A 13,519-nucleotide genomic window follows, 5' to 3' on the forward strand; every position below is an offset into this window, starting at 1 on the left:
AGGTCATTATTAGAATAAGGATTTAAGCTGTTAATTCTCTCTATTGTGGTACTGGAACTGAGATTTGAGATTAAAAGAGTATACTATTTGATCCTGATGAGATAAAATAGGCCCTAAGGTGGCCAGTAAATGAACACGGTCCTCTACTCTTTGGAACTTTTTTTTCTTGTTTTGTTCCTTTACTTTTGTTTTCCACCAAATAAATCCTGTTAAGATGGAAACAGCAGCATTACTAATGCTGTTTGATTAGTAGCTAGCCAGCCTAGTCTGTATTCTTTTTTTCTTCTGGTCAGTTGGCCATCTAAAATTGTTTAAATCAAGGTGGAGGATTGGAGGATAAAGCAATAATATAATCAAGGATGTTGTTACTAATGTAAAGCAATACTAATAAGCACTTGGGGAACCTATTTCCCTCTCGGGAGTTTAGAAAAATATTGGGAACAAGGAGTTATGTTAAAGGAAATGTTTACATTAATTTTCTAAGATTTCAAAGCAGGGCCAGGAAGAGTTGCTTCTGTCCAGCATTGCAAAGGTTGGCGAAAAAGACAGTGACTTGCTAAAATAACAAGAGTATCCCGTGGGCACTTTAGAATTGCATGTTCAGTTGTCAAAGGCCATGGCTGGATCCCAGATTCGCTGCCTGGAGAGCGAAGAGCCATACATTAAAGTAACTGAATCAAATCCTGAATTTTATTATTGTGAACGTCAGCGGTTGGCCCTTGAAGCTCTACTTGCCAATGGTGAGGAAGCCTTCAATCAGTGCCTCTCCCGTGAAAAGCTGCGCCCCTTTCTGTCAGAGGGTGAACTGCAGGAATTAAAGGCTGCAGCAACTGCAGAAGAATTTCAGGCTCCCCCTTCAGGTGGAGTAGGGACGTACAGCTTTGGAACAAAGGGATCTAGTCTCAGCTATTGGCCTCAGCGTTCAGATGATCCACCCCCAGATCTGGAGCTAGGATGGCCAGACCATGGGGCTTGGAAAGGAATTACCCGAGCGGAGGTCTATACCCATCCACCAGGAGAAGGAGCGCCCCATATCAAGGAATTGGTACGCAGCTGTATCCAACAAGCCCACAAGGTATGAAGGAAAGGTAACATTGAGCATTTTCCTCCTTGAGATAAAAAAAAAGTGAGAAAATATGTGGAGAGTTTCAACAAGGCTATTCTGCAGAAAATGGGATATTCCCAGAACTGAGACATTTCCATATTATTGCCACACAAAAATCTTTACCAAATTGTCTTTCCTTTCAAAAAGGCAATGCATTGTCAATTTCCATGTGCTTTGTAAGTCAGGATATCTGTAAAAGAATAATTTAGAGACATAAAATATGTTGTTTGAAGATACTGTGGTACATCATGTCTGGTAGTACACCATGATAGTATATCACGTCTGCCAATTCCAATTTGGAAAAGTATAAATATTAGCATCTTTTAATGTACTGATCTGTTAACTGGTCTGCCTTCTGATTAATTAAAACTACATTTAATAGTTTAGTCTGGCTAGTAAAAGTCTGCAACCATAATGTACAGGTGGTCCTTGAGTTATGACTGTCATAGAGCCTATAACAGTTGTACCTTATCTAGAAAAGTCAATTAGAAAAATATCTGTTCTCAGTTATTCATGTCATAGTTGTCCCAAAGGTGTTTCTTCAAAAGGCAATTGGACTTTCTTTGTTTTCCTTGAAGACATTTTCTTTCTCATCCAAGAAGCTTCTTCAATTCGGACAGAGTCAGAATTGAAGAAGTTTCTTGGATGAGAAGTGAAATGTCTTCAAAGAAACGGAACTGCCCCCGACCTTCGTTCATTTCGCCGGGACCTAAAAACCTGGCTCTTTGAGCTATCTGGCCTGGACTGAGGGGTTTTAATGATTTTAAATTGTGATTTTAATTTTTGGGGGGTAGACTTAATTTTATTTTATTTTATTTATTTATTTATTTATTTATTTATTTATTTATTATTTGGATTTATATACTGCCCCTCTCCCAAAGGACTCAGGGCGGTGTACAGGGCAATTAAAACACTATATACAACACATAATATACAAAATTAAAATAAATTAAACCAAGTAGCCCTAATTTTATATTGTATTGTTTTTAAATTTTGCCTTGTAAACCGCCCTGAGTCCTTCGGGAGTAGGGCGGTATATAAACCGAATTAATAAATAAATAATAAAATCAAAGAAGGCCCAGTTGCCTTTGGAAAAAGCACCTTTGGGTCAATTAGAAAAAGAATATTCTTTTAGATCGAAACCAAAGTCCAAACCCAAAAATGTCCGAGCCCACACAATGAGACAGTGGCGTAGCGTGGGTTGTCAGCACCCGGGGCAATTTGCGCCCCCTAACCCGGTGACGTCATGGCACCGCCGAAAAGACGCGCCCCGCAGCGGCGTAGACTTTCCAAGAAGAGTCGCGTGCATGCGGGATGCTTCCGGGTCCCTCTCGAGGGCGGCTGGGCGGGGCTCCAACCTGCAAGAGCCGCTGCATTCAAGCTCGCACGTGAGCCCCGCTAAATAAAGCCACGCATGCGCACGAAGCTAGGCCAGCCGGCCGGCGGGTCCGTCTTCGCTCGGCCAAGCCTGCCGGGGCGCCTGCGGGGCGCTTGCGGTTGGCCTGAGCCTGGGCGGAGAGTTGGGCGCTTCTATTTATTTTATTCAGTTTATGTGGCCGCCCATCTCACCTGCCGGACTCGTTTCGCTTTGCAAGAAAGAGCAGCTCGAGAGCGGAGCCAAGCCGACTCTGTGCAGCCCTTGGGGCTCCCTGAGCAGCTCAGTGCGAGCGCGCCCCCCCAGATGTTGCACCCGGTGCGGCCCGCCCCCCCTGCACCCCCCACGCTACGCCACTGCAATGAGATATGAATCCAATAAAGTATGTGTGCCATGGATGTTGGCAAAGGGGGCTCATCAAAACAAATTAAGGTGTTGGAAGCAAAAGTATTGACTTTTTTTAAACCTTCTCTATCAATATCCTGATGTTCATATAATTTTGCAAACTGGATTCAGCTCACTTTACTGTTATTTTAAGGAGATATAATTTGGAAAGCAAGACTGCAAACCTTTTGCTGGTCTCACAAGCAAACTATTTCTTTTCTAGGTGATTGCTATAGTCATGGACCTTTTCACAGATCCTGATATTCTCTTAGATCTGTACGATGCAGCAATTAGGCGGCGGGTACCTGTTTATCTTGTGCTCAACCAGCAGCATCTTCGCTCCTTCCTCTCCATGGCTGAGAAAACTTGCCTTAATGTCCGTCACACAGAGGTGAATAGGGGAATGTTTCCATTTCTAAACCCCAAAGAGCAGGATTTTAGCACCAGCTGACTTTACTTAATTATCATTTGGTTTGCTTTTAAACACCCTCTCCCCCAATACACACACACTAATGTTGGCATTTGCTGAACATAGGATCAAGATTTTTGTCAATGGAATCTTCAGAATTAATTTTATTGAGCAAATAGATTGAAACACTGAGTGGGATTTTTGGCCAGAACAGGTGGTGGTGGGCGTTGAAAATGGGACTGTCATTATCTTCATCAAAATCCTAGCTGTAACTCCCTTTACTTTTAAATGCAAAGCACACCTGTTCACATTGGATTTGCAAAGCTTGTTAGTTGTTGGCGTTTTTCCCCCCCAAACATTGGCTAGATCAAGCAATGGTTAAGAATATCCAAAAGTACAAGTAGTTCTTGACTTACAACCACAACAGAGCCCAAAATTTCTGTTGCTAAGTGAGACATTTTACGACCATTCTTCCTACAGTTGTTAACTGAACCACTGCAGTTGTTAAATTAATATCATAATTCTTAAGTGAATCTGGCTTCCCCGTTGACTTTGTTTGTCAGAAGGTTGCAAAAGGAGATCAACATGACCTTGGGACACAACTGTCATAAATATGAGTCAATTGCCAAGCATCTGAATTTTGATCATGTGATCATGAGGATGTTGCAACGGTCGTAAGTGTGAAAAGTGGTCATGATATGAGTCACTTTTTTCAGTGCCATTGTACCTTTGAATGGTCACTCAATGAAGTTTGTAAATTGAGGACTACCCATGTTGGAGAAGACTCAGATTCCAAATCCTGGCCTAGCTACAAAACTTACTAGGTAGCCTTTGTGAAATCTACCTCACCAAGTTATGTGCTAATAAAAAGATGAAGGACCTGATCACACCAAGATTATTGAATCTGCCCACCCAGTGAGATCTAGTATGAAGAGTTTATTAAAGGTCTCACATTAGAGGGAATGACATAATTTTGTTTTACTGGTCATAAGCCAGTCAGAGTCCTTGAAAATGGCAATTATTTGGCATATAGGCCAAATAAAGTCTCGAATACCTTGGAAAAAAGGTGGGCATGCAAGTAGAATAAAACAAATCCAATTTGTACATTTTAATTGTAAATATGTGGTATATGCCATTGGGGTACCTTCTTGTATCTCAGCCAATAGAAAATATAGTTGATTTTTTTTAAAAGGTACCATATTTTTTCCCCCAGGCCAAACAATTCAAGATTATTGAGCTAAAATGCTCCACCTTTTGGGTATGTGTGCCAATATTTTTCAGTGGTGGCACTGAACTAATTTGAGATCCTTTGAAATGTGGCTTGGGGTATCAAAAGGTCCTCAGAATCTTTAATTGTGGCCTTTGTACAGTGTTTTGATACTGGGTCAATCAGTTGGAGCAGCTTTCCAAAAGGTGCTGCTGTTTTCTAGATAAGCTGAGTTGGTCAGTGACATTTCTTCTAGATCAGTGTTTTTAGATCATTGGTTAGAAATCTTATAAATGGCCTTGCTGGTTCTGGCCTGTATCCAGGGCTTTTTTCCTCATAGAACGCTCAGAACGGAGTTCCGGCACCTTTTTTGGATGGAACCTTGTAGGGTAGGCAAGGCGGGTTGTATGACACTTGTGAGTTCCGGCACCTTTTTGTTTTACAAAAAAAGCACTGCCTGTATGTATGTATGTATGTATGTATGTATGTATGTATGTATGTATGTATGTATATGTGTGTTTGCATGTGCGTGTATACATACATACATACATACATACACAGGCCTTTTTTGTTACTTTTCTCTTGCATAGAACCTGCGAGTCAGAACTCTTCATGGCTGCTCCTTCCAAAGCAGAAGCCAGAAACAGATCACAGGAGCCCTGAAGGAGAAATTTCTGCTGGTTGATGGAGAAATTGCAATCACTGGCAGCTATAGGTAAGAGCTCTTCCTTGCTTTTCTGTGCAATAAATGAAGGTGTTGTAGATCCTGGATTCCAGAAAGCAGCAAAATCAGGAATAGTTTATGGCTGCAAAGTCTGCAAACCGCCTCTCTAGGGATGTCGGGTTTTGATCAAGGAACAGCCCTGTGCCCTTAAGAGTATTTGAAATCAGCAAGTGAAGCTTTTCTCCACATGAATCCGATCACTCATTAAGCTCTGCATAATATTCTGCTCTCTTGGGAAGGTATATGACTCTCAATTAACAGGCAGCTTAATTTGGTAACTTTCCAAAGTTTCTCATTATCCAAAGTAAGTTTACCGCTTCATCGCAAGGCAAATTGAAGGGGATTCATTACAGGACAGCAGAGATGCAAATGGAGATATGTGGGATAGAAAGAAATGATAATTCAAAAGGAGCTATGCTCTCATGGGGTGTTCGTGCTGAATGGCTATATTTTCCCAAAGAGGATTCCTTGGGTTGGTTGATCCATGCAGATAACTCTGGGAATCTCCTTGCTTCCAGGCTTGGATAAGCATGAGACTATTTTAAATTCTGGTGGCTACCATGAAGATAGTTATGGCCATGAAACCAAAGGGGAAATTGATGTTCTTCATGCGATGGGAGAGTAAATTATGATATAATGGAAAATAACAGATTTGGGACAGAACACATACTATTAGCCAAAGACATAGCTAACCTCCCTCTTCAATCTCCATCACTTCTGCTCAGTCTTTGGTTATATTCTCCGCATCCTAACTCCTAGTATCAACCCAGTGAAGGGACTGTTCACATGGCACTGTGTTTGGGGTTAGATAATGTCAGAATGGTGCACCAAGGTTTATTAGAATAGGGGTAAGGAGATTGTACCTCTCTAGATGTTAGATTCCTGGAGTCATGGGAGTAAGAATTCAGCCACATCTGAAGGTGCAGAGGTTCACCAGCCTTTCTCTAAATGTCAGGACCCACCCCAATCCACATCTTAGGAAAACAAAAACTCTTGGAGTCAGTTCTAGTCCAAAAGGATTTTTTACTAGGACATGCTTGGTTGTGGAAACACAAGACAGGACTTGGTATTGTTTTACAAATTGAAACTTTATAAAGAGTTCCCAGTTCAACCCCCCTGCCCTCAACCCCATTTGGTCAGCCCCCCATCATTTTACTTCGTGTCATCCCTTTCGTGGGAAAAAGGGAACTTCAAATCTTTATGGTTATTGCCTTCTTCCTTTACAGATTCAAATGGGGACACAGGCCAGATGCCTTCTTCCCTAACCCTCCCTTGTTTCCCCAGTTCAAAAGGTTTCCCTTGGTCTTTGAAATAACCTAAGGCAGGCTGAATCCACATGCGCTCCTCCTTCCTCGGGAGATGGCAGAATCCATGGGGGGACGGATAATGTTTTAAACATACATTTATGAATGTGATATAAATGGATTCTGACACTAAAGCAGGGGTGTCAAACTGCTGGCCCCCAGGCCGGTTTCATCATACCGAAGCTGTGCCCACCCCATTCCCAGCAATGCAAAACGAGTCGCGATACGTCGTGACATGTCACGTGACGAGTTTGACACCCATGCTCTAAAGTGTTGGCTCAAATAAAAAGATACCTGTTTTCCATTCTCAGTGGAATCTTAGTTTTTTAAAAAAACATTATATAATTGGATTTACCCACATTTCTCATGTATAGATACTCTTATATAACTTTTTGTATGTTATTTCTTCTCACTATGACTTTGGGATGTTAAAGTTTTTGGAGACAGGGAGATAACATTGAGAATACCATAAAAAGGTAAAGGTAAAGGTTCCCCCGCACATGCATGCTAGTCGTTTCCGACTCTAGGGGACGGTTCTCATCTCCGTTTCAAAGCCGAAGAGCCAGCACTTGTCCGAGGACGTCTCCGTGGTCATGTGGCCGGCATGACTAGATGCCAAAGGCGCACGGAACGCTGTTACCTTCCCACTGTAGTGGTCCCTATTTTTCTACTTGCATTTTTTTACATGCTTTCGAACTGCTAGGTTGGCAGAAGCTGGGACGAGTAACAGGCACTCACTCTGTTACGCGGCACTCGGGATTCGACCTGCCAAACTGCCGACCTTCTGATCGACAAGCTCAGCGTCCTAACCCACTGAGCCACCGTGTCCCTTTCGAGAATACCATAGAAATATCTTAATACGTCACAGTGTATGAATGGGCAGAAAAGAAATATATAAAGAAATGGACCAGCCAGATGCCCATGTTAATGTGCTTTTCCCTATTCCCTGCGTCATCAGAAAAATATTCCAGCCTAAATTGCACTATCCAATGGCTGAGCCTCATCCTGCTTCAGGAACGAGAGGAGCAAGTGTGGCTGTCTTTATTTTTTTAATACAAGGCAAATTCAGACAGTATCAGTTAGATATCAATGGGCAGGTCTTCTTTGCAGAAGGCAGGTGCCCATTCCTTCTTGCAGTCCAAGCCGAAAACTCATCCAAAGCAATGCCCCTGTGACTAGGGAAAGTGTGCCCACAGTAGCTACAAGTGGCCAATAGTAGATCCCAGCTCCAATTGTGTCAACCACCAGATCGTTGATGAAATATCCTAAATTGTGTCCATGGTAAAATTAAGAAGAGAAGAGGAAAACCATTATTTTGAAACTGGAAGATGATCTTAAGGTCTCTTGGCTGAGTTCTGGGGAAGAGACCAGGGCAATATCAGGGCATCTTTGTGCCATGGCTAGGGGCTGCTGGATGACCTTGGAGAGGGTTGTGGAACATCAAGATATGTAATCAAGGATTAGTTATGGAGGAGGAGGGGGGAATTAGTGAACACTGTAAATGCTAAACAGCCCTAGGATGCTTGAAAGAAATTTTCAAACAGAAGTTTTTCACCCCATCAGCCTGGAGGGAGAAACAACCATCAGGACTGAACAGTCAAAAGATATTAAAGAAGGTACAGGAGAAAAGAGAAGGTACAAGATAATTCACGAAATTTCAGAGCTGAGGTAGCATGATTACCATGGGTTCATTAGTGGCCACCTCCCTCCTAGTGACTTTAAGCATCTTCCTAATATCGCCCAGCCATCGTTGAAGTGATTTTTAAAAAAGCTCATTACCATTATTTTGTTCGAACAGTTGAGTGTCTGTATAGATCAGGGGTCGGCAACCTCGGCTCTTTTATGACTCGTGGACTTCAACTCCCAGAATTCCTGAGCCAGCATAGCTGGCTCAGGAATTCTGGGAGTTGAAGTCCACGAGTCATAAAAGAGCCGAGGTTGCCGACCCCTGGTATAGATCAAGATTTTTCAACCTTGGCAACTTCACAATGTCTAACTATAGTTTCCAGAATTAAAGTTACCAGGGTTTAAAAAAAGGCACACTAATATAGTTGCTTGCTAGTGGAAAGGGGACCTGTAATAAATAACAGTACATTCAAATATTGGCAAGTGGGCTCCAATGTTATTTTTCGATAAGAATCGCCCAGATGGGTCAGGGGTGCGCAAGAGGATGGTTTGGTCTGTCTTTTGGTTTTGCCTCTGCCACTGAGCATGTCTTGTTCTGGAGCCTCCGAAACCTTGAATTAGGTACGCACGCACGCACACACCCCCACACCCACAGGAGTGATTATCTCTCATTCTGTTTCCACGCTGGAAGCTCTGCTACTGATCTGCCTGTTCTCCATAACTACTCACAGTGATGTCTGCCAAGTTGAGTGACAGATTATTTTGTCACTTTCCCAAAAGGCAGAATCTCTCTCTGCCTTTAATGAGATGCGTAATGGGGTAAGAAATACAGGAAGTTATGCTTTTGACAGCAGGGTATTCGAGAAAACGCGGCCTGCCTTCCATTTCAGTCTGCCTTACACACATTAGGTGCCTCTGGGTGTGCCAAAAAAAAAAGGGGGGGAGGGGGGGAAGGGGATGAGGATCCATATGTGAGCTTAAAGCTCTGCTGTTTTAATCGAAAGCCTGCCTTCACTGGGGATTCATACAAGTCCTGGAGGAAGAAAAGTTTAACTGGTTTTGATGCAACTGGAGAGGCCTTTCCTGGTTCGCTTTTCAGTTGTCCGCGGGAGAAATTAGACGATTGACGAGTGATGCGAGATCGAATTTGAGTCAGTCACCGGGATCAAAGATTTACTTTCCCGAGCTTTTGGACTCATGCTGGAGCCGATCTTCAGGGAATTTCTGTCTACTGAAACATGTTCTTTGGGCTGGTCTGTGAGTCGTGTTTATGTGGTGCCTTCCTATTGGCTGATTGGTGTGTGGATGGCTGGCAGTTGGCTGTCGTTTCCTTGTGCTGCCAAGGCCTCGTCTTCTAAGTATTTGATGAGCTGGTGGTAAATCAGCACTCCTGTTAACTGACAAGGGGCCCGTTTCCCAGGCTTCAATCTTTGTACCTACATGGCCAACGATCTTACTAGGTGTGAAATTAAATGAGTGTCCTTGTTCGTTGCAATGTGAGGCTATCAATAATTTCGGGTCTCCTCATCTGACCACTCGCTTGTGTTCTTGCAATCAGAAGAGTAAATCTCTGGTCCCGGTGACTGGCCCAAATTCGATCTCGCGTCATTATCCTGGGACACGTATATTTGCCTTCCTTTGTGATTGGTCAGTGAAGATGGGTAAAGAATTGAAGAGAACTCTCTGCTAAATAGATCATGACCTACGGAAAACCCCTTACGAGATTCAGCCAAGTAATCCTGAAGTCAGTCATTTCTTCAAGTTTCAGGAAATCCAGCTTCTCTTCCCAATTTCCCGTCCATATTCTTCTTGAGATCTCAAATACTACCAGCTCCAAGAATTCAGAAATTGTCTGTTCATTCTTCTTTTCATCCTCCACCCACCAGGAGATTTCATCCAATCTTTTGCCTATGAGAATAGTAGTATACTTTGCGCTGCTCCTTCGTTATATGATATCACATAATTTGACATCACTCCTCTGTGACGTCACCGGGTGGCCTTATTCCTGGTTCTCCAAATACGGTAGCTTTTGACACCCATTGTGATGTCATTGCTTAAGCAGTTATCACATTCTAGGAGGCTGTTGCCAGACATTCATTCTACTTTTTCAGCAGGTTAGAGTAGAAAGGCTGAAGGCTATGTAGCAAGAGGAGCAAAGAGCCAAGAGCTGGGATCCAGTTTTGTAGCTTAAAATAAGAAGTCAACTTCAAGAAAGACCAGCTGACATTAACTCTCTGGGAAGTTCCCGTAGATCAGCCAGAAATTGTCTTCTGTATCTGGTGGGTTTTATAAATCGCTACTGGAGGCTAGCCAAGGAGTGAAGTGGAAACCTACCTGAATTTCTGGAACCAGAGAGTCCATAAGTCTAATTTCTCTCCTAAGAAATAAAAACAAACACCACCCTTTGGGAAGTGCGGATCAAGGCACCCTGGTTTACCTCTAAAGCCAAACATCTTCTGTGGATTAGATGCAATTACATACTGAGCAATAGTACCAGACCTTCCAGATATAAGCAACTGAGATTCAGAATATTAGAGAAGAGATGAGTTATACTGCAGTCTCTTGTTGAAGGCCTAGGAAGAGAAGCTGTAAAAAAAAACCAGAAACATAATAAGTACCATCAACTGAATATTTTTTCCTTTGGACATTTTGATTGAAAGCTGGAAAAGTTGATCTGTTTTTGAAGTCTCTGAAGCCACAACCCTTCGAAAGCTGGTGAGGACACGCCAGCATTACAAAAAGGAGATCAGTTGGTACCTTTCTGGACCACTCTTAAAGTGAGAAAGAGTCCACACTGCAGAAGCACCACCTCCCCTGCATTGTGATGAAGTGTTCTTTGCAGCTTAGCCTGGTGTGCGTCTTGGTTTGCTTGCCGACTTCCACTTTCTCCAAAGACTGCATCTTTTGTGAAATTACTTCCTCAACAATATGTCCTGGCCTCAGGATGAGCTGCGCTGAAGACGAAGACTGCTTTGTGGGCGAAGGGGTAGCCTTGGGGGTTTCAGACATCATGAACAAGGGGTGTACCCGCTCCATCAACTGTGGCAAAGAGCAACCTGTTGCCCACATGGGTGTCACCTACAGCTTGGTCACCAACTGTTGTAAAGGGCATTTGTGCAATGGGGCTCAGTCCCTGAGACGCCTTTCCCTTTTCCTTCAGTTTGCCCTCATCAGCCTCCTGATGAGGTTCCTCTGATTTAAAAAAAAAAAGTTTCAAGCAATAAAATAATCAGGATATTTTTGGAAAGTTAAGTCCTTGCGTTTGTGGTGTGAAAAATGTGGTTACATGACCAGCTGCCATTGGAACTTTAGAACTCATAAATACCTTTTGGGGGGAGGTTTGTTGTAACTATGGTGGGTCATAAGTCAAGGACTACCTGTAATTGCATTTATGTCACAGCTTTTTTTTACAGTTGTGGGTTTAGGTAGCAATGCTATGGTCGTATGGAGGAGGAGGAGGAGGAGAAAGGAAAAACTGTGGATATCTATTGCTCTTCACTTCTAACCTGGCCTCTAACCAGTTAGTGGAAAATCCACTGGTAAAGGGTGGGTTAGGAGTTTGAAGCTGCCATTTTCCAGTCACGTGACTGCATTTTGGGCACTTGGCAGCCAGCTTGCTGTGTCCCCCAGAACCAATGGTTCTATTGTCTATATGTGTTCAAATATATACTTATAGGCCTCCAGCACCGGAATACCTCTTTATGGACCATCCAACATTGGAGCTTTCAGGAATAACAGAATAACACAGTTGGAAGAGACCTTGGAGGTCTTCTAGTCCAACCCCCTGCTCAAGCAGGAGACCGTATATCATTTCAGACAAGTGATTGTCTAATTTCTTTTTTAAAAAAACCTCCAGTGATGGAGCACCCACAACTTCTGAAGGCAAGCCACTGGTCAATTGTTTTATTACCTAAGAAGATTTAGGTTTATAGGTGGGTTTGCTGTACTGAGGCAAATGGCACATTCAAGAAACTAAAAGAAAACCCTGATGACAACACAATTCATTCAGAATATGTAGATTCCATGTTTACAGCCAGGTCCTTTGAGTCCATTAACACATCACATTTTGTTCCCTGTGGTGGTGGCAGCAGATTGCTGTGTGGAACACTGCCACCCTGCTGTCTCCCAAGTTTAGGCACAATTTCTCCTCGTTGCTTTTTGATGGCAGTGAATCATACGGACCAGCTTGCAATAATCCCAGTGCTCTGCTTCCTCAAATTTGGGGCAGGAATTTCTCCTGTGGTCACTCAGCTTGTGCATTTACTCCTCTACAGATTCAGATTAAGGGCTTGAACTTCTTCACAGGGACTCTGGCTTTGGTGAAGGTTTGGTTAAGTTGTGTGCATTTTGGCAAAAGGAAAACGTTCTATCTTAAATTAGGAATTTGGAGTAGAAACTGTGCATAATTTGAATTGCTTTAGATACAAAAGGCAGCTGCGGAATATAGGATATTTGCCTTAAATTATTTATTCTCCACTTCTAATTATTCTCAGTAGCAACAACTTCCTGTCTTTTCATTGCTGTTCCCTGAATCTTTTCATCTGGATGCACCAATAACTGAATATGGAACTATAAAATCTTTAGAATCATAGGGTGAAAAGGGATCTTGAAGGTCTTCTAGTCCAACCCCTGCTTGAGCATGTAGAACAGTGATCGCCTGTTTCCTCAATTCAGTTCTGTGCAGTGGTGGGATTCAAACTGGTTCTCTGTGTGGATGCCGCTTTTGGAAGTCCATTCTGGGCCTGGGCAACAAAAAAATTAGCTACCAGTTCTGCCAAAGTGGTGCGAACTGGCTGAATCCCACCACTGGTTCTGTGTGATCTAATTCAGGGGAAGGTTTTTTATTTTTATTTTTAAGAAGAATGAAATTATTTAATCATGATGACAGTCCATTAAAAGGAAGGGGTATTTTAATTTTATTAGGATTACCCACAGACAGGGACATCGCCATTTCAGCTTCCTTACGGATGGGAGGTACGGTAAATGAGTCCTTCGGGAGAGGGGCGGTATATAAATCCAAATAATAAAATAAATAGAATTTGCCCATATATAGATCCAGACAATATCAGAGATATATCAGAGACCTGGTTCTATAGGTGGCTTCACAGGGTTGGACAATAACCTTCAATAAGCTCCCCCACAATTACTTCACAACAACCTCCTTGATTGCACAAATCAGCCATGTTTGACTGGTTTGGAAGGCCATGAATCACCTTCTGATCTGTAAATAGTTCTGCAGCTTAGTCAATTAATTTTCAACTCAGGTCTTGCTCCAGAAGATATGCTGCAAAGCGTCGCAGTGTTTCCTCTGGAGCTACAGAGAGGTCAATTCTCAGTGCTGGGGAAATGCCCTTCCTTCCTCCCTTTTCCTAGCACCCTGCTGCC

General features: G+C 42.8%; 1 protein-coding gene across 1 annotated transcript in view; it reads left to right on the top strand.

Annotated features, from left to right (window-relative positions):
* Nucleotides 1-616: 616 nt before the first annotated feature.
* The window catches only part of LOC308677066 (protein FAM83E-like), a gene marked incomplete at both ends in the record, with an annotated part of 34,791 nt that continues 21,888 nt past the window's right edge, over nucleotides 617-13,519 (top strand). The window contains 3 exons of the mRNA XM_081343227.1: nucleotides 617-1,075; nucleotides 3,088-3,255; nucleotides 5,071-5,195. Of these exons, the coding sequence (XP_081199353.1) occupies nucleotides 617-1,075; nucleotides 3,088-3,255; nucleotides 5,071-5,195 (752 nt within the window). The remainder of the gene's footprint in view (nucleotides 1,076-3,087; nucleotides 3,256-5,070; nucleotides 5,196-13,519) is intronic.

Source organism: Vipera berus (genome assembly GCF_964194415.1).
Source record: "Vipera berus genome assembly, chromosome: Z".
In the NCBI taxonomy this organism is placed as follows: Eukaryota; Metazoa; Chordata; class Lepidosauria; order Squamata; family Viperidae; genus Vipera; species Vipera berus.